This window comes from Acomys minous (genome assembly GCF_964271855.1).
Source record: "Acomys minous genome assembly, chromosome: 1".
NCBI lineage: Eukaryota > Metazoa > Chordata > Mammalia > Rodentia > Muridae > Acomys > Acomys minous.
In genome coordinates this window covers 187485444-187505806 of record NC_140483.1, presented here as the reverse complement: position 1 = coordinate 187505806, position 20363 = coordinate 187485444, and the positions used below count along the sequence as shown (strand labels likewise).

The following is a 20363-nucleotide window of genomic DNA, read 5'->3' as shown; positions in this document are numbered from 1 at the left end:
ACATGTAGGTTCACACCCTGGAACAATACTGTATCCAGAATCACTCAATAAACGAATAAATAAAGACACTTTTGAAAAATGGACAACAGTCGTGTTTTGTGCTGAGTTATTTCGGGGGATATAATTTACTGGTGGCTCTTGTGCAGATGTTATCATTTCCACCTTTGCCGTAATAAAATAGAAACGTGTGTGTTTGTGTGGGTGGGTGGGTGTGTGCATGTGTGTGTGTTTGTGTACTGTGTGTTTATGTGTGTGTGTGTGTGTGTGTGTGTGTGTGTTGTGTTGTGTAAATAGTGGGGAAAAAAGGAAGTGCTATGTCATGATCTCTAAGAGTGAGTCTACATGTAAAGGCAGGGTCAGCTCCAGGAAAGGATGGATTAGAGATATGGCTGAGTGTGCTGCTCATGTTTATGATGCTAACCTTAGAAAAGAAAGAACTTCTAAGAGTCTTTGGAAAAATCAAACTGTCAGATGTTTCAACTGTGGTAAGCAAGGCCTTCTGAAAAGGGATTTCAGGCAAGGCATTCCTAGAAGCTAGGGTTTTCCAGGGAGAATGCCAAGAGAAGGCCTCAGCCTTGTGGACTCTGCTGGATGTGTGTCAAAGACCAGCCTTGGACCAATGAATCCAGATCAACAAGGAATAGTAGGCAAGGCAATCCTATGTCACAGTAGGCCCAGGGTCTCCCAGAGCACCCTGCCACCCCCATCCTTGCCCTCTCCCTACACCCACACCACCACCAAAGGATGAATCCCGTTGGTGTGTTCCCTGTCTGGGTAGGAGAATCCCATCCACAGAGCCATGAACCAGTTCATGCCTCTTGTGAAAACAGCATGGTTCTGGGTGAAATGAAGGAACTGGACAGCTTCAGTGGATAAAAGAAAAGGCTCAAGAAAGACCAGCAAATGCATGATTTGCCCATGGGCTACAAATGAGCAGACACCTAAGCTAAAAGTGAAAAGAGCCGGCAAAGGGGTTGGAAGTGCCATGGACACAGAGGCAGATGAAACAATGAATTCCACCCAAACCTTGGCCTCTTCAGGAGGTAAACATCCATCTTCTAGGGACTGGAGCTTTATCTCGTTGGATAAAACAAAGTGGGGGACGGCTCAAATGGGTAAGGCCAGAAGGAGAAATAGGAAAACTAAGGCCAGATGTGGCTCTCCTAGCCATGAATTAACGTCTAAAAACTAAAGTCTCCTTCTTAAAGAAATGGAGAGTTTTATTGTTTGGTATGAAAAACCCAGCTAAGAGCTTGAAAATGGTTTCAGTCAGGCCAAAGGGTTACTACAGTTCCCACTTGTTTTCTAAATCTCTAAGAGTTGGAGTCCTTTGGAGCTAGGATAAAAGACTGGGAGCAGGCTGGTGGGAGCGCATGCCTTCCTTCTTAGCAGAGGCAGGCAAATCTCTGTCAAGTAGTGGTTTCATAAATTCTAGAGTTCCAAAGATGAGAGAGGTGCTGGTTCTCACCTGGAAGCCCACCCCTACCTGGTAGGCACAGACCTTTGCAGCCAACACTGACGAGGCAGAGGCACAGGCAGATAAAGAAGAAGTACAAAGAATAGGGTGGAGAGAGGGGTGATTGTGTAGGGACTGGGAGGAATGAGAGAATCGACTGGGATTTATATACAGAGTAAAGAAATGAATGAGAAAAAGAAGAAGAAGAAGAGGAGGAGGAGGAGGAGGAGGAGGAGAAGAAGAAGAAGAAGAAGAAGAAGAAGAAGAAGGAAAAGAAGGAGAAAAAGGTGACAAAGAAGAAGTGGAAGAAGAAGAGGAAGAAAAAGAAGGAGAAAAGGAGGAGAAGAGGAAGAAGAGGAATTAGATGATGATGAAGATGATGAAGAAGAAGAAGAGAAGGAAGAGGAGGAGGAGCAAGAACAAAATCAACAATAAGATATACAGGCAAAGCACACCAGCAACAACAAAACACACCAACAACCAAACCTATTACAATGATCACATTTAAAGGCTGCTAGTAAATATCAGGCTGAAACACAAGGTGGATTGTTGCAGGAGACTTGATCCCATTGTGAACCCTGAGATGTGAGCTATCAAACCGTTTCCTTGTATGAATTACTCTCTTTTCCTGTGGGTCAGCCATGTTGGTCCGGGTAGCCTTGGCTGTCCTGGACTGGCTTTGTAGACCAGGCAGGCCTGCAACACACATGGATCCACCTGCCACCCCAGTGCTGGGATGAAAGGCCTGTGCCATCAAGCCAGGCACAAACTCACACTTTGAATCCAAGGGCTTTCTGCCCTGAGGGCTTGATCAACCCACCCTAGGGCAAGGGGCGGATCTAGTAACCAGCTGACAGAGATTGAACTGAAAGGCGGGGCTTGGAGTTGAAGGGTATTTAAGAAGGCCAGGAGAAGAAGACAGACGCTTTGGCTTTTCCCTCTTGGCCTATCCAGTGAGCTAGCAGGCCTTTTCCTCCTGGGCTGTCAGGTGAGCTAGCCAGCTTTTGGCTTTTGGCCTTTTGGCTTTTGGTGCTTTCGGCTTTGAGATTTGGGGTGGTTTTTCTTTGTTTCTTTGTTTGTTTGTTTGTTTGTTTGTTTGTCTGTCTGTCTCTCTGTCTGTCTGTGTGTCTGTCTGTCTGTCTGTGGATTTTAATGATCTACCTATTTATTTGTTGATTGATTTTTATCTTTTTCCTTCAGGCCGTGAGCTGGGTAGGAAGACCCCTGTGTGCTTTCTCTGCCCTCTGAGCTAGCAAGGCTTCACCCCAGCATCTGGCTGCTGAGTCTTCCTCAGAAAACTTGAAGGATTGGGGCTTTCTTCTGTCTTGGAAAGAACACTTTGGCACTCCAGCAAGTGGCCAGGCCCCACAGACAGAGAGATGGCTCACTCCAGCTGCAGAGAAACCGAGAAGCCATCAGCTTCGGTAAGTCACCTGAGAGGTACCCAAGGGGAGAAGAGTGAAGGACCGGCAGGCCCATCACAGAAGGCTCTAGAACCCTGCCTAGTGCCACTCTAGATGCCTTGAGAAGAGAAGCAGAAAATGAAAAGGGAAATGGCCTGGCTCACTGCCGCCCCATAGTCGTCAGGATTCTCATCCTTTGGGTATCCCAGGCTTCCTTCTTAGTAGCCATAATGCCCCTGTGTAGTCCATGAGAGAAATGGTGGGTGGAGAAGATCCAAGCCTTAGAGGGAAAAGTAGAGATGCTTATTAAGGAGAAAAGGAAAGAGACTGAGACACAGGCAGAGGAATTCAGATATGAGAGTGAGACAAATTCTCAGACCCAGGCAGAGCCCCCCACACCAGCACCTGAGGAAAGGGAAAGGGAGAGGGAAAGGGAGAGGGAAAGGGAAAGGGGGTTGCCTAGGATGGTTGGAAAGCCAACCCTAGCTTCTCCAGCGAATGCAGGAGAGGTCCCCGGAGGTGATAGGCACCCCCGAAGGTTCTAGAGAAGGGCAGTGGAATCCCAGAGACATCTTCCATTGGAGAAGATGGAGGCAATCGGTCATCTCCTATGGTGTGCGTTCATCCTAGGTGAGGGAGACTCTCAGTTCCTGGCCCACCGGCCAACCAGGATTAATCCCCCAAGACTGGAAAGGTGTGGCAGGAACAATCTTGGAACCTGGTCCTGGGTGGCCATGGCAATGCTGGTGGGAAGAGGCTGAAGGGAAGGCCTGTGAACAGGGAGATGGGGCCAGAGGGACTGCTAGCTCCCAGGATCAGAGCTAGGTGAAAGTGGCCATGCTGGTTTAGAGAGGCAGGTGGAATCTGCTGTGGGACGCCTTGGCAACTCTTGCCTAAGAGCTGGAAATGCTTGGGCTAGGGCTGAAGAATCAGGAAAGGGGTCTGAATCATTTACTAAAGCTCCACACATGTTTTGCAAAGGCTGACTTTACAACCAGTGACTGACTCTTTTGTCTTTCCCAAGGCTCCTTGTGAGGTGCGCAGGCTGGATCTGAGTGCGCCTTCCACGCCCTCCTTGGTGGAGAAACTAGATATGTCTTTGGATGACATCATCAAGCTGACCCAGAGGCAGCGAGGCCGAGTTGGCCGTGGTGGCCGCGGGCACAGGGGTGCTGGCAGGGCCTGCTCCCCGGGAGGCCCCAGGGGCGCACTGAAGGCCGCCCGGCGTGGGCATCGCGGTGCCTGGCCTAGGAGGAACGGGCAGGCACCCTACAGCAGACGCGGACAACTTCCAGGCAAGTGGCAGCACGACCAGTTCCACAGCGCCTTCCCGCGTGGAGCCAGCCTGGACTCCTCTGGGAGGCTGCTGCTGTCCAACCTGCACTTCCAAGTGTCAGACGCTGATATTCAGAACCTCTTTGCTGAATTTGGACCGCTCAAGAGAGCAGCTGTGCACTATGATCGCGCTGGACGAAGTTTAGGGACAGCAGATGTGTGCTTTGAACGCAAGGCAGATGCCCTGAAGGCTAGGAGAGAGTACCACGGTGTCCCTCTGGACGGGCGTCCTTTGGACATCCAGCTTGTCCCATCCCAGGTGGAAACACAGCCGAGCCATGCAGGAAGCGCCAACAGAGGAGGCATGAGTAGAAACCCTGCCTCTGGGTGCTCTGCTGGGAGAGGCCCCTGGAGAGGGACCCAGAGAGGCAGCAGGGGAAGAGAGAGAGGCACCTGCAGCAACTCCAAGCAGCAGCTTTCTGCAGAGGAGCTGGACGCACAGCTGGATGCTTACGCTGAAAGCATGGACACCAGCTAAACAGCCCAGCCAGTCCACACAAACCACAGGACCCAGAGGGCTCCTCCTCTGATCCCTAGAGGGAGGGGTGGCCACTGGACTGTGCAGACAATGCTGGGTTGCTCAGTCTTCATCGTTGACTCATTTCTTCATTCCTGCCTTTCCATGGGCCTAACAACTCTTTTAAAGACTTTGTCTTTTCCCCTCTGAAAAAGGGAGCTGCAGAGCTGAAGAGCACTGGCTGTTCATCCAGAGGGCCTGCCTTCAATGTGATGACAGCTGGTGCCATCTCCCGACATGTAGGTTCACACCCTGGAACAATACTGTATCCAGAATCACTCAATAAACGAATAAATAAAGACACTTTTGAAAAATGGACAACAGTCGTGTTTTGTGCTGAGTTATTTCGGGGGATATAATTTACTGGTGGCTCTTGTGCAGATGTTATCATTTCCACCTTTGCCGTAATAAAATAGAAACGTGTGTGTTTGTGTGGGTGGGTGGGTGTGTGCATGTGTGTGTGTTTCTGTACTGTGTGTTTATGTGTGTGTGTGTGTGTGTGTGTGTGTGTGTGTGTTGTGTTGTGTAAATAGTGGGGAAAAAAGGAAGTGCTATGTCATGATCTCTAAGAGTGAGTCTACCTGTAAAGGCAGGGTCAGCTCCAGGAAAGGATGGATTAGAGATATGGCTGAGTGTGCTGCTCATGTTTATGATGCTAACCTTAGAAAAGAAAGAACTTCTAAGAGTCTTTGGAAAAATCAAACTGTCAGATGTTTCAACTGTGGTAAGCAAGGCCTTCTGAAAAGGGATTTCAGGCAAGGCATTCCTAGAAGCTAGGGTTTTCCAGGGAGAATGCCAAGAGAAGGCCTCAGCCTTGTGGACTCTGCTGGATGTGTGTCAAAGACCAGCCTTGGACCAATGAATCCAGATCAACAAGGAATAGTAGGCAAGGCAATCCTATGTCACAGTAGGCCCAGGGTCTCCCAGAGCACCCTGCCACCCCCATCCTTGCCCTCTCCCTACACCCACACCACCACCAAAGGATGAATCCCGTTGGTGTGTTCCCTGTCTGGGTAGGAGAATCCCATCCACAGAGCCATGAACCAGTTCATGCCTCTTGTGAAAACAGCATGGTTCTGGGTGAAATGAAGGAACTGGACAGCTTCAGTGGATAAAAGAAAAGGCTCAAGAAAGACCAGCAAATGCATGATTTGCCCATGGGCTACAAATGAGCAGACACCTAAGCTAAAAGTGAAAAGAGCCGGCAAAGGGGTTGGAAGTGCCATGGACACAGAGGCAGATGAAACAATGAATTCCACCCAAACCTTGGCCTCTTCAGGAGGTAAACATCCATCTTCTAGGGACTGGAGCTTTATCTCGTTGGATAAAACAAAGTGGGGGACGGCTCAAATGGGTAAGGCCAGAAGGAGAAATAGGAAAACTAAGGCCAGATGTGGCTCTCCTAGCCATGAATTAACGTCTAAAAACTAAAGTCTCCTTCTTAAAGAAATGGAGAGTTTTATTGTTTGGTATGAAAAACCCAGCTAAGAGCTTGAAAATGGTTTCAGTCAGGCCAAAGGGTTACTACAGTTCCCACTTGTTTTCTAAATCTCTAAGAGTTGGAGTCCTTTGGAGCTAGGATAAAAGACTGGGAGCAGGCTGGTGGGAGCGCATGCCTTCCTTCTTAGCAGAGGCAGGCAAATCTCTGTCAAGTAGTGGTTTCATAAATTCTAGAGTTCCAAAGATGAGAGAGGTGCTGGTTCTCACCTGGAAGCCCACCCCTACCTGGTAGGCACAGACCTTTGCAGCCAACACTGACGAGGCAGAGGCACAGGCAGATAAAGAAGAAGTACAAAGAATAGGGTGGAGAGAGGGGTGATTGTGTAGGGACTGGGAGGAATGAGAGAATCGACTGGGATTTATATACAGAGTAAAGAAATGAATGAGAAAAAGAAGAAGAAGAAGAAGAGGAGAAGAAGAAGGAAAAGAAGGAGAAAAAGGTGACAAAGAAGAAGTGGAAGAAGAAGAGGAAGAAAAAGAAGGAGAAAAGGAGGAGAAGAGGAAGAAGAGGAATTAGATGATGATGAAGATGATGAAGAAGAAGAAGAGAAGGAAGAGGAGGAGGAGCAAGAACAAAATCAACAATAAGATATACAGGCAAAGCACACCAGCAACAACAAAACACACCAACAACCAAACCTATTACAATGATCACATTTAAAGGCTGCTAGTAAATATCAGGCTGAAACACAAGGTGGATTGTTGCAGGAGACTTGATCCCATTGTGAACCCTGAGATGTGAGCTATCAAACCGTTTCCTTGTATGAATTACTCTCTTTCCCTGTGGGTCAGCCATGTTGGTCCGGGTAGCCTTGGCTGTCCTGGACTGGCTTTGTAGACCAGGCAGGCCTGCAACACACATGGATCCACCTGCCACCCCAGTGCTGGGATGAAAGGCCTGTGCCATCAAGCCAGGCACAAACTCACACTTTGAATCCAAGGGCTTTCTGCCCTGAGGGCTTGATCAACCCACCCTAGGGCAAGGGGCGGATCTAGTAACCAGCTGACAGAGATTGAACTGAAAGGCGGGGCTTGGAGTTGAAGGGTATTTAAGAAGGCCAGGAGAAGAAGACAGACGCTTTGGCTTTTCCCTCTTGGCCTATCCAGTGAGCTAGCAGGCCTTTTCCTCCTGGGCTGTCAGGTGAGCTAGCCAGCTTTTGGCTTTTGGCCTTTTGGCTTTTGGTGCTTTCGGCTTTGAGATTTGGGGTGGTTTTTCTTTGTGTCTTTGTTTGTTTGTTTGTTTGTTTGTCTGTCTCTCTGTCTGTCTGTGTGTCTGTCTGTCTGTCTGTGGATTTTAATGATCTACCTATTTATTTGTTGATTGATTTTTATCTTTTTCCTTCAGGCCGTGAGCTGGGTAGGAAGACCCCTGTGTGCTTTCTCTGCCCTCTGAGCTAGCAAGGCTTCACCCCAGCATCTGGCTGCTGAGTCTTCCTCAGAAAACTTGAAGGATTGGGGCTTTCTTCTGTCTTGGAAAGAACACTTTGGCACTCCAGCAAGTGGCCAGGCCCCACAGACAGAGAGATGGCTCACTCCAGCTGCAGAGAAACCGAGAAGCCATCAGCTTCGGTAAGTCACCTGAGAGGTACCCAAGGGGAGAAGAGTGAAGGACCGGCAGGCCCATCACAGAAGGCTCTAGAACCCTGCCTAGTGCCACTCTAGATGCCTTGAGAAGAGAAGCAGAAAATGAAAAGGGAAATGGCCTGGCTCACTGCCGCCCCATAGTCGTCAGGATTCTCATCCTTTGGGTATCCCAGGCTTCCTTCTTAGTAGCCATAATGCCCCTGTGTAGTCCATGAGAGAAATGGTGGGTGGAGAAGATCCAAGCCTTAGAGGGAAAAGTAGAGATGCTTATTAAGGAGAAAAGGAAAGAGACTGAGACACAGGCAGAGGAATTCAGATATGAGAGTGAGACAAATTCTCAGACCCAGGCAGAGCCCCCCACACCAGCACCTGAGGAAAGGGAAAGGGAAAGGGAAAGGGAAAGGGAGAGGGAAAGGGAGAGGGAAAGGGAAAGGGGGTTGCCTAGGATGGTTGGAAAGCCAACCCTAGCTTCTCCAGCGAATGCAGGAGAGGTCCCCGGAGGTGATAGGCACCCCCGAAGGTTCTAGAGAAGGGCAGTGGAATCCCAGAGACATCTTCCATTGGAGAAGATGGAGGCAATCGGTCATCTCCTATGGTGTGCGTTCATCCTAGGTGAGGGAGACTCTCAATTCCTGGCCGACCGCCCAACCAGGATTAATCCCCCAAGACTGGAAAGGTGTGGCAGGAACAATCTTGGAACCTGGTCCTGGGTGGCCATGGCAATGCTGGTGGGAAGAGGCTGAAAGGAAGGCCTGTGAACAGGGAGATGGGGCCAGAGGGACTGCTAGCTCCCAGGATCAGAGCTAGGTGAAAGTGGCCATGCTGGTTTAGAGAGGCAGGTGGAATCTGCTGTGGGACACCTTGGCAACTCTTTCCTAAGAGCTGGAAATGCTTGGGCTGGGGCTGAAGAATCAGGAAAGGGGTCTGAATCATTTGCTAAAGCTCCACACATGTTTTGCAAAGGCTGACTTTGCAACCAGTGACTGACTCTTTTGTCTTTCCCAAGGCTCCTTGTGAGGTGCGCAGGCTGGATCTGAGTGCGCCTTCCACGCCCTCCTTGGTGGAGAAACTAGATATGTCTTTGGATGACATCATCAAGCTGACCCAGAGGCAGCGAGGCCGAGTTGGCCGTGGTGGCCGCGGGCACAGGGGTGCTGGCAGGGCCTGCTCCCCGGGAGGCCCCAGGGGCGCACTGAAGGCCGCCCGGCGTGGGCATCGCGGTGCCTGGCCTAGGAGGAACGGGCAGGCACCCTACAGCAGATGCGGACAACTTCCAGGCAAGTGGCAGCACGACCAGTTCCACAGCGCCTTCCCGCGTGGAGCCAGCCTGGACTCCTCTGGGAGGCTGCTGCTGTCCAACCTGCACTTCCAAGTGTCAGACGCTGATATTCAGAACCTCTTTGCTGAATTTGGACCGCTCAAGAGAGCAGCTGTGCACTATGATCGCGCTGGACGAAGTTTAGGGACAGCAGATGTGTGCTTTGAACGCAAGGCAGATGCCCTGAAGGCTAGGAGAGAGTACCACGGTGTCCCTCTGGACGGGCATCCTTTGGACATCCAGCTTGTCCCATCCCAGGTGGAAACACAGCCGAGCCATGCAGGAAGCGCCAACAGAGGAGGCATGAGTAGAAACCCTGCCTCTGGGTGCTCTGCTGGGAGAGGCCCCTGGAGAGGGACCCAGAGAGGCAGCAGGGGAAGAGAGAGAGGCACCTGCAGCAACTCCAAGCAGCAGCTTTCTGCAGAGGAGCTGGACGCACAGCTGGATGCTTACGCTGAAAGCATGGACACCAGCTAAACAGCCCAGCCAGTCCACACAAACCACAGGACCCAGAGGGCTCCTTCTCTGATCCCTAGAGGGAGGGGTGGCCACTGGACTGTGCAGACAATGCTGGGTTGCTCAGTCTTCATCGTTGACTCATTTCTTCATTCCTGCCTTTCCATGGGCCTAAAAACTCTTTTAAAGACTTTGTCTTTTCCCCTCTGAAAAAGGGAGCTGCAGAGCTGAAGAGCACTGGCTGTTCATCCAGAGGGCCTGCCTTCAATGTGATGACAGCTGGTGCCATCTCCCGACATGTAGGTTCACACCCTGGAACAATACTGTATCCAGAATCACTCAATAAACGAATAAATAAAGACACTTTTGAAAAATGGACAACAGTCGTGTTTTGTGCTGAGTTATTTCGGGGGATATAATTTACTGGTGGCTCTTGTGCAGATGTTATCATTTCCACCTTTGCCGTAATAAAATAGAAACGTGTGTGTTTGTGTGGGTGGGTGGGTGTGTGCATGTGTGTGTGTTTCTGTACTGTGTGTGTGTGTGTGTGTGTGTGTGTGTGTGTGGTGTGTTGTGTAAATAGTGGGGAAAAAAGGAAGTGCTACGTCATGATCTCTAAGAGTGAGTCTACCTGTAAAGGCAGGGTCAGCTCCAGGAAAGGATGGATTAGAGATATGGCTGAGTGTGCTGCTCATGTTTATGATGCTAACCTTAGAAAAGAAAGAACTTCTAAGAGTCTTTGGAAAAATCAAACTGTCAGATGTTTCAACTGTAGTAAGCAAGGCCTTCTGAAAAGGGATTTCAGGCAAGGCATTCCTAGAAGCTAGGGTTTTCCAGGGAGAATGCCAAGAGAAGGCCTCAGCCTTGTGGACTCTGCTGGATGTGTGTCAAAGACCAGCCTTGGACCAATGAATCCAGATCAACAAGAAATAGTAGGCAAGGCAATCCTATGTCACAGTAGGCCCAGGGTCTCCCAGAGCACCCTGCCACCCCCATCCTTGCCCTCTCCCTACACCCACACCACCACCAAAGGATGAATCCCGTTGGTGTGTTCCCTGTCTGGGTAGGAGAATCCCATCCACAGAGCCATGAACCAGTTCATGCCTCTTGTGAAAACAGCATGGTTCTGGGTGAAATGAAGGAACTGGACAGCTTCAGTGGATAAAAGAAAAGGCTCAAGAAAGACCAGCAAATGCATGATTTGCCCATGGGCTACAAATGAGCAGACACCTAAGCTAAAAGTGAAAAGAGCCGGCAAAGGGGTTGGAAGTGCCATGGACACAGAGGCAGATGAAACAATGAATTCCACCCAAACCTTGGCCTCTTCAGGAGGTAAACATCCATCTTCTAGGGACTGGAGCTTTATCTCGTTGGATAAAACAAAGTGGGGGACGGCTCAAATGGGTAAGGCCAGAAGGAGAAATAGGAAAACTAAGGCCAGATGTGGCTCTCCTAGCCATGAATTAACGTCTAAAAACTAAAGTCTCCTTCTTAAAGAAATGGAGAGTTTTATTGTTTGGTATGAAAAACCCAGCTAAGAGCTTGAAAATGGTTTCAGTCAGGCCAAAGGGTTACTACAGTTCCCACTTGTTTTCTAAATCTCTAAGAGTTGGAGTCCTTTGGAGCTAGGATAAAAGACTGGGAGCAGGCTGGTGGGAGCGCATGCCTTCCTTCTTAGCAGAGGCAGGCAAATCTCTGTCAAGTAGTGGTTTCATAAATTCTAGAGTTCCAAAGATGAGAGAGGTGCTGGTTCTCACCTGGAAGCCCACCCCTACCTGGTAGGCACAGACCTTTGCAGCCAACACTGACGAGGCAGAGGCACAGGCAGATAAAGAAGAAGTACAAAGAATAGGGTGGAGAGAGGGGTGATTGTGTAGGGACTGGGAGGAATGAGAGAATCGACTGGGATTTATATACAGAGTAAAGAAATGAATGAGAAAAAGAAGAAGAAGAAGAAGAGGAGAAGAAGAAGGAAAAGAAGGAGAAAAAGGTGACAAAGAAGAAGTGGAAGAAGAAGAGGAAGAAAAAGAAGGAGAAAAGGAGGAGAAGAGGAAGAAGAGGAATTAGATGATGATGAAGATGATGAAGAAGAAGAAGAGAAGGAAGAGGAGGAGGAGCAAGAACAAAATCAACAATAAGATATACAGGCAAAGCACACCAGCAACAACAAAACACACCAACAACCAAACCTATTACAATGATCACATTTAAAGGCTGCTAGTAAATATCAGGCTGAAACACAAGGTGGATTGTTGCAGGAGACTTGATCCCATTGTGAACCCTGAGATGTGAGCTATCAAACCGTTTCCTTGTATGAATTACTCTCTTTCCCTGTGGGTCAGCCATGTTGGTCCGGGTAGCCTTGGCTGTCCTGGACTGGCTTTGTAGACCAGGCAGGCCTGCAACACACATGGATCCACCTGCCACCCCAGTGCTGGGATGAAAGGCCTGTGCCATCAAGCCAGGCACAAACTCACACTTTGAATCCAAGGGCTTTCTGCCCTGAGGGCTTGATCAACCCACCCTAGGGCAAGGGGCGGATCTAGTAACCAGCTGACAGAGATTGAACTGAAAGGCGGGGCTTGGAGTTGAAGGGTATTTAAGAAGGCCAGGAGAAGAAGACAGACGCTTTGGCTTTTCCCTCTTGGCCTATCCAGTGAGCTAGCAGGCCTTTTCCTCCTGGGCTGTCAGGTGAGCTAGCCAGCTTTTGGCTTTTGGCCTTTTGGCTTTTGGTGCTTTCGGCTTTGAGATTTGGGGTGGTTTTTCTTTGTGTCTTTGTTTGTTTGTTTGTTTGTTTGTCTGTCTCTCTGTCTGTCTGTGTGTCTGTCTGTCTGTCTGTGGATTTTAATGATCTACCTATTTATTTGTTGATTGATTTTTATCTTTTTCCTTCAGGCCGTGAGCTGGGTAGGAAGACCCCTGTGTGCTTTCTCTGCCCTCTGAGCTAGCAAGGCTTCACCCCAGCATCTGGCTGCTGAGTCTTCCTCAGAAAACTTGAAGGATTGGGGCTTTCTTCTGTCTTGGAAAGAACACTTTGGCACTCCAGCAAGTGGCCAGGCCCCACAGACAGAGAGATGGCTCACTCCAGCTGCAGAGAAACCGAGAAGCCATCAGCTTCGGTAAGTCACCTGAGAGGTACCCAAGGGGAGAAGAGTGAAGGACCGGCAGGCCCATCACAGAAGGCTCTAGAACCCTGCCTAGTGCCACTCTAGATGCCTTGAGAAGAGAAGCAGAAAATGAAAAGGGAAATGGCCTGGCTCACTGCCGCCCCATAGTCGTCAGGATTCTCATCCTTTGGGTATCCCAGGCTTCCTTCTTAGTAGCCATAATGCCCCTGTGTAGTCCATGAGAGAAATGGTGGGTGGAGAAGATCCAAGCCTTAGAGGGAAAAGTAGAGATGCTTATTAAGGAGAAAAGGAAAGAGACTGAGACACAGGCAGAGGAATTCAGATATGAGAGTGAGACAAATTCTCAGACCCAGGCAGAGCCCCCCACACCAGCACCTGAGGAAAGGGAAAGGGAAAGGGAAAGGGAAAGGGAGAGGGAAAGGGAGAGGGAAAGGGAAAGGGGGTTGCCTAGGATGGTTGGAAAGCCAACCCTAGCTTCTCCAGCGAATGCAGGAGAGGTCCCCGGAGGTGATAGGCACCCCCGAAGGTTCTAGAGAAGGGCAGTGGAATCCCAGAGACATCTTCCATTGGAGAAGATGGAGGCAATCGGTCATCTCCTATGGTGTGCGTTCATCCTAGGTGAGGGAGACTCTCAATTCCTGGCCGACCGCCCAACCAGGATTAATCCCCCAAGACTGGAAAGGTGTGGCAGGAACAATCTTGGAACCTGGTCCTGGGTGGCCATGGCAATGCTGGTGGGAAGAGGCTGAAAGGAAGGCCTGTGAACAGGGAGATGGGGCCAGAGGGACTGCTAGCTCCCAGGATCAGAGCTAGGTGAAAGTGGCCATGCTGGTTTAGAGAGGCAGGTGGAATCTGCTGTGGGACACCTTGGCAACTCTTTCCTAAGAGCTGGAAATGCTTGGGCTGGGGCTGAAGAATCAGGAAAGGGGTCTGAATCATTTGCTAAAGCTCCACACATGTTTTGCAAAGGCTGACTTTGCAACCAGTGACTGACTCTTTTGTCTTTCCCAAGGCTCCTTGTGAGGTGCGCAGGCTGGATCTGAGTGCGCCTTCCACGCCCTCCTTGGTGGAGAAACTAGATATGTCTTTGGATGACATCATCAAGCTGACCCAGAGGCAGCGAGGCCGAGTTGGCCGTGGTGGCCGCGGGCACAGGGGTGCTGGCAGGGCCTGCTCCCCGGGAGGCCCCAGGGGCGCACTGAAGGCCGCCCGGCGTGGGCATCGCGGTGCCTGGCCTAGGAGGAACGGGCAGGCACCCTACAGCAGACGCGGACAACTTCCAGGCAAGTGGCAGCACGACCAGTTCCACAGCGCCTTCCCGCGTGGAGCCAGCCTGGACTCCTCTGGGAGGCTGCTGCTGTCCAACCTGCACTTCCAAGTGTCAGACGCTGATATTCAGAACCTCTTTGCTGAATTTGGACCGCTCAAGAGAGCAGCTGTGCACTATGATCGCGCTGGACGAAGTTTAGGGACAGCAGATGTGTGCTTTGAACGCAAGGCAGATGCCCTGAAGGCTAGGAGAGAGTACCACGGTGTCCCTCTGGACGGGCATCCTTTGGACATCCAGCTTGTCCCATCCCAGGTGGAAACACAGCCGAGCCATGCAGGAAGCGCCAACAGAGGAGGCATGAGTAGAAACCCTGCCTCTGGGTGCTCTGCTGGGAGAGGCCCCTGGAGAGGGACCCAGAGAGGCAGCAGGGGAAGAGAGAGAGGCACCTGCAGCAACTCCAAGCAGCAGCTTTCTGCAGAGGAGCTGGACGCACAGCTGGATGCTTACGCTGAAAGCATGGACACCAGCTAAACAGCCCAGCCAGTCCACACAAACCACAGGACCCAGAGGGCTCCTCCTCTGATCCCTAGAGGGAGGGGTGGCCACTGGACTGTGCAGACAATGCTGGGTTGCTCAGTCTTCATCGTTGACTCATTTCTTCATTCCTGCCTTTCCATGGGCCTAAAAACTCTTTTAAAGACTTTGTCTTTTCCCCTCTGAAAAAGGGAGCTGCAGAGCTGAAGAGCACTGGCTGTTCATCCAGAGGGCCTGCCTTCAATGTGATGACAGCTGGTGCCATCTCCCGACATGTAGGTTCACACCCTGGAACAATACTGTATCCAGAATCACTCAATAAACGAATAAATAAAGACACTTTTGAAAAATGGACAACAGTCGTGTTTTGTGCTGAGTTATTTCGGGGGATATAATTTACTGGTGGCTCTTGTGCAGATGTTATCATTTCCACCTTTGCCGTAATAAAATAGAAACGTGTGTGTTTGTGTGGGTGGGTGGGTGTGTGCATGTGTGTGTGTTTCTGTACTGTGTGTGTGTGTGTGTGTGTGTGTGTGTGTGTGTGTGGTGTGTTGTGTAAATAGTGGGGAAAAAAGGAAGTGCTACGTCATGATCTCTAAGAGTGAGTCTACCTGTAAAGGCAGGGTCAGCTCCAGGAAAGGATGGATTAGAGATATGGCTGAGTGTGCTGCTCATGTTTATGATGCTAACCTTAGAAAAGAAAGAACTTCTAAGAGTCTTTGGAAAAATCAAACTGTCAGATGTTTCAACTGTAGTAAGCAAGGCCTTCTGAAAAGGGATTTCAGGCAAGGCATTCCTAGAAGCTAGGGTTTTCCAGGGAGAATGCCAAGAGAAGGCCTCAGCCTTGTGGACTCTGCTGGATGTGTGTCAAAGACCAGCCTTGGACCAATGAATCCAGATCAACAAGAAATAGTAGGCAAGGCAATCCTATGTCACAGTAGGCCCAGGGTCTCCCAGAGCACCCTGCCACCCCCATCCTTGCCCTCTCCCTACACCCACACCACCACCAAAGGATGAATCCCGTTGGTGTGTTCCCTGTCTGGGTAGGAGAATCCCATCCACAGAGCCATGAACCAGTTCATGCCTCTTGTGAAAACAGCATGGTTCTGGGTGAAATGAAGGAACTGGACAGCTTCAGTGGATAAAAGAAAAGGCTCAAGAAAGACCAGCAAATGCATGATTTGCCCATGGGCTACAAATGAGCAGACACCTAAGCTAAAAGTGAAAAGAGCCGGCAAAGGGGTTGGAAGTGCCATGGACACAGAGGCAGATGAAACAATGAATTCCACCCAAACCTTGGCCTCTTCAGGAGGTAAACATCCATCTTCTAGGGACTGGAGCTTTATCTCGTTGGATAAAACAAAGTGGGGGACGGCTCAAATGGGTAAGGCCAGAAGGAGAAATAGGAAAACTAAGGCCAGATGTGGCTCTCCTAGCCATGAATTAACGTCTAAAAACTAAAGTCTCCTTCTTAAAGAAATGGAGAGTTTTATTGTTTGGTATGAAAAACCCAGCTAAGAGCTTGAAAATGGTTTCAGTCAGGCCAAAGGGTTACTACAGTTCCCACTTGTTTTCTAAATCTCTAAGAGTTGGAGTCCTTTGGAGCTAGGATAAAAGACTGGGAGCAGGCTGGTGGGAGCGCATGCCTTCCTTCTTAGCAGAGGCAGGCAAATCTCTGTCAAGTAGTGGTTTCATAAATTCTAGAGTTCCAAAGATGAGAGAGGTGCTGGTTCTCACCTGGAAGCCCACCCCTACCTGGTAGGCACAGACCTTTGCAGCCAACACTGACGAGGCAGAGGCACAGGCAGATAAAGAAGAAGTACAAAGAATAGGGTGGAGAGAGGGGTGATTGTGTAGGGACTGGGAGGAATGAGAGAATCGACTGGGATTTATATACAGAGTAAAGAAATGAATGAGAAAAAGAAGAAGAAGAAGAAGAGGAGAAGAAGAAGGAAAAGAAGGAGAAAAAGGTGACAAAGAAGAAGTGGAAGAAGAAGAGGAAGAAAAAGAAGGAGAAAAGGAGGAGAAGAGGAAGAAGAGGAATTAGATGATGATGAAGATGATGAAGAAGAAGAAGAGAAGGAAGAGGAGGAGGAGCAAGAACAAAATCAACAATAAGATATACAGGCAAAGCACACCAGCAACAACAAAACACACCAACAACCAAACCTATTACAATGATCACATTTAAAGGCTGCTAGTAAATATCAGGCTGAAACACAAGGTGGATTGTTGCAGGAGACTTGATCCCATTGTGAACCCTGAGATGTGAGCTATCAAACCGTTTCCTTGTATGAATTACTCTCTTTCCCTGTGGGTCAGCCATGTTGGTCCGGATAGCCTTGGCTGTCCTGGACTGGCTTTGTAGACCAGGCAGGCCTGCAACACACATGGATCCACCTGCCACCCCAGTGCTGGGATGAAAGGCCTGTGCCATCAAGCCAGGCACAAACTCACACTTTGAATCCAAGGGCTTTCTGCCCTGAGGGCTTGATCAACCCACCCTAGGGCAAGGGGCGGATCTAGTAACCAGCTGACAGAGATTGAACTGAAAGGCGGGGCTTGGAGTTGAAGGGTATTTAAGAAGGCCAGGAGAAGAAGACAGACGCTTTGGCTTTTCCCTCTTGGCCTATCCAGTGAGCTAGCAGGCCTTTTCCTCCTGGGCTGTCAGGTGAGCTAGCCAGCTTTTGGCTTTTGGCCTTTTGGCTTTTGGTGCTTTCGGCTTTGAGATTTGGGGTGGTTTTTCTTTGTGTCTTTGTTTGTTTGTTTGTTTGTTTGTCTGTCTCTCTGTCTGTCTGTGTGTCTGTGGATTTTAATGATCTACCTATTTATTTGTTGATTGATTTTTATCTTTTTCCTTCAGGCCGTGAGCTGGGTAGGAAGACCCCTGTGTGCTTTCTCTGCCCTCTGAGCTAGCAAGGCTTCACCCCAGCATCTGGCTGCTGAGTCTTCCTCAGAAAACTTGAAGGATTGGGGCTTTCTTCTGTCTTGGAAAGAACACTTTGGCACTCCAGCAAGTGGCCAGGCCCCACAGACAGAGAGATGGCTCACTCCAGCTGCAGAGAAACCGAGAAGCCATCAGCTTCGGTAAGTCACCTGAGAGGTACCCAAGGGGAGAAGAGTGAAGGACCGGCAGGCCCATCACAGAAGGCTCTAGAACCCTGCCTAGTGCCACTCTAGATGCCTTGAGAAGAGAAGCAGAAAATGAAAAGGGAAATGGCCTGGCTCACTGCCGCCCCATAGTCGTCAGGATTCTCATCCTTTGGGTATCCCAGGCTTCCTTCTTAGTAGCCATAATGCCCCTGTGTAGTCCATGAGAGAAATGGTGGGTGGAGAAGATCCAAGCCTTAGAGGGAAAAGTAGAGATGCTTATTAAGGAGAAAAGGAAAGAGACTGAGACATAGGCAGAGGAATTCAGATATGAGAGTGAGACAAATTCTCAGACCCAGGCAGAGCCCCCCACACCAGCACCTGAGGAAAGGGAAAGGGAAAGGGAAAGGGAAAGGGAGAGGGAAAGGGAGAGGGAAAGGGAAAGGGGGTTGCCTAGGATGGTTGGAAAGCCAACCCTAGCTTCTCCAGCGAATGCAGGAGAGGTCCCCGGAGGTGATAGGCACCCCCGAAGGTTCTAGAGAAGGGCAGTGGAATCCCAGAGACATCTTCCATTGGAGAAGATGGAGGCAATCGGTCATCTCCTATGGTGTGCGTTCATCCTAGGTGAGGGAGACTCTCAATTCCTGGCCGACCGCCCAACCAGGATTAATCCCCCAAGACTGGAAAGGTGTGGCAGGAACAATCTTGGAACCTGGTCCTGGGTGGCCATGGCAATGCTGGTGGGAAGAGGCTGAAAGGAAGGCCTGTGAACAGGGAGATGGGGCCAGAGGGACTGCTAGCTCCCAGGATCAGAGCTAGGTGAAAGTGGCCATGCTGGTTTAGAGAGGCAGGTGGAATCTGCTGTGGGACACCTTGGCAACTCTTTCCTAAGAGCTGGAAATGCTTGGGCTGGGGCTGAAGAATCAGGAAAGGGGTCTGAATCATTTGCTAAAGCTCCACACATGTTTTGCAAAGGCTGACTTTGCAACCAGTGACTGACTCTTTTGTCTTTCCCAAGGCTCCTTGTGAGGTGCGCAGGCTGGATCTGAGTGCGCCTTCCACGCCCTCCTTGGTGGAGAAACTAGATATGTCTTTGGATGACATCATCAAGCTGACCCAGAGGCAGCGAGGCCGAGTTGGCCGTGGTGGCCGCGGGCACAGGGGTGCTGGCAGGGCCTGCTCCCCGGGAGGCCCCAGGGGCGCACTGAAGGCCGCCCGGCGTGGGCATCGCGGTGCCTGGCCTAGGAGGAACGGGCAGGCACCCTACAGCAGACGCGGACAACTTCCAGGCAAGTGGCAGCACGACCAGTTCCACAGCGCCTTCCCGCGTGGAGCCAGCCTGGACTCCTCTGGGAGGCTGCTGCTGTCCAACCTGCACTTCCAAGTGTCAGACGCTGATATTCAGAACCTCTTTGCTGAATTTGGACCGCTCAAGAGAGCAGCTGTGCACTATGATCGCGCTGGACGAAGTTTAGGGACAGCAGATGTGTGCTTTGAACGCAAGGCAGATGCCCTGAAGGCTAGGAGAGAGTACCACAGTGTCCCTCTGGACGGGCGTCCTTTGGACATCCAGCTTGTCCCATCCCAGGTGGAAACACAGCCGAGCCATGCAGGAAGCGCCAACAGAGGAGGCATGAGTAGAAACCCTGCCTCTGGGTGCTCTGCTGGGAGAGGCCCCTGGAGAGGGACCCAGAGAGGCAGCAGGGGAAGAGAGAGAGGCACCTGCAGCAACTCCAAGCAGCAGCTTTCTGCAGAGGAGCTGGACGCACAGCTGGATGCTTACGCTGAAAGCATGGACACCAGCTAAACAGCCCAGCCAGTCCACACAAACCACAGGACCCAGAGGGCTCCTCCTCTGATCCCTAGAGGGAGGGGTGGCCACTGGACTGTGCAGACAATGCTGGGTTGCTCAGTCTTCATCGCTGACTCATTTCTTCATTCCTGCCTTTCCATGGGCCTAAAAACTCTTTTAAAGACTTTGTCTTTTCCCCTCTGAAAAAGGGAGCTGCAGAGCTGAAGAGTACTGGCTGTTCATCCAGAGGGCCTGCCTTCAATGTGATGACAGCTGGTGCCATCTCCCGACATGTAGGTTCACACCCTGGAACAATACTGTATCCAGAATCACTCAATAAACGAATAAATAAAGACACTTTTGAAAAATGGACAACAGTCGTGTTTTGTGCTGAGTTATTTCGGGGGATATAATTTACTGGTGGCTCTTGTGCAGATGTTATCATTTCCACCTTTGCCGTAATAAAATAGAAACGTGTGTGTTTGTGTGGGTGGGTGGGTGTGTGCATGTGTGTGTGTTTGTGTACTGTGTGTTTATGTGTGTGTGTGTGTTTATGTGTGTGTGTGTGTGTGTGTGTGTGTGTGTGTGTGTGTGTTGTGTTGTGTAAATAGTGGGGAAAAAAGGAAGTGCTATGTCATGATCTCTAAGAGTGAGTCTACCTGTAAAGGCAGGGTCAGCTCCAGGAAAGGATGGATTAGAGATATGGCTGAGTGTGCTGCTCATGTTTATGATGCTAACCTTAGAAAAGAAAGAACTTCTAAGAGTCTTTGGAAAAATCAAACTGTCAGATGTTTCAACTGTGGTAAGCAAGGCCTTCTGAAAAGGAATTTCAGGCAAGGCATTCCTAGAAGCTAGGGTTTTCCAGGGAGAATGCCAAGAGAAGGCCTCAGCCTTGTGGACTCTGCTGGATGTGTGTCAAAGACCAGCCTTGGACCAATGAATCCAGATCAACAAGAAATAGTAGGCAAGGCAATCCTATG

General features: G+C 50.1%; 4 protein-coding genes across 4 annotated transcripts; all 4 read left to right on the top strand.

Annotated features, from left to right (window-relative positions):
• The first annotated feature begins 3932 nt into the window (after positions 1-3932).
• LOC311593888 (THO complex subunit 4-like) lies at positions 3933-4690 on the top strand. Its single transcript, XM_084775261.1, has one exon. The coding sequence runs from the start codon at positions 3953-3955 to the stop codon at positions 4670-4672; it is 720 nt and encodes a 239-aa protein (XP_084631387.1). The 5' UTR covers positions 3933-3952; the 3' UTR covers positions 4673-4690.
• Positions 4691-8850: 4160 nt separating this feature from the next.
• On the top strand, positions 8851-9608 carry LOC311600046 (THO complex subunit 4-like). Its single transcript, XM_084786291.1, has one exon. It carries the CDS (start codon positions 8871-8873, stop codon positions 9588-9590), a length of 720 nt encoding a protein of 239 aa, XP_084642417.1. The 5' UTR covers positions 8851-8870; the 3' UTR covers positions 9591-9608.
• A 4150-nt stretch (positions 9609-13758) lies between these two features.
• On the top strand, positions 13759-14516 carry LOC311600031 (THO complex subunit 4-like). Its single transcript, XM_084786272.1, has one exon. The coding sequence runs from the start codon at positions 13779-13781 to the stop codon at positions 14496-14498; it is 720 nt and encodes a 239-aa protein (XP_084642398.1). The 5' UTR covers positions 13759-13778; the 3' UTR covers positions 14499-14516.
• A 4142-nt stretch (positions 14517-18658) lies between these two features.
• LOC311600041 (THO complex subunit 4-like) lies at positions 18659-19416 on the top strand. Its single transcript, XM_084786282.1, has one exon. The coding sequence runs from the start codon at positions 18679-18681 to the stop codon at positions 19396-19398; it is 720 nt and encodes a 239-aa protein (XP_084642408.1). The 5' UTR covers positions 18659-18678; the 3' UTR covers positions 19399-19416.
• Positions 19417-20363: the final 947 nt, after the last annotated feature.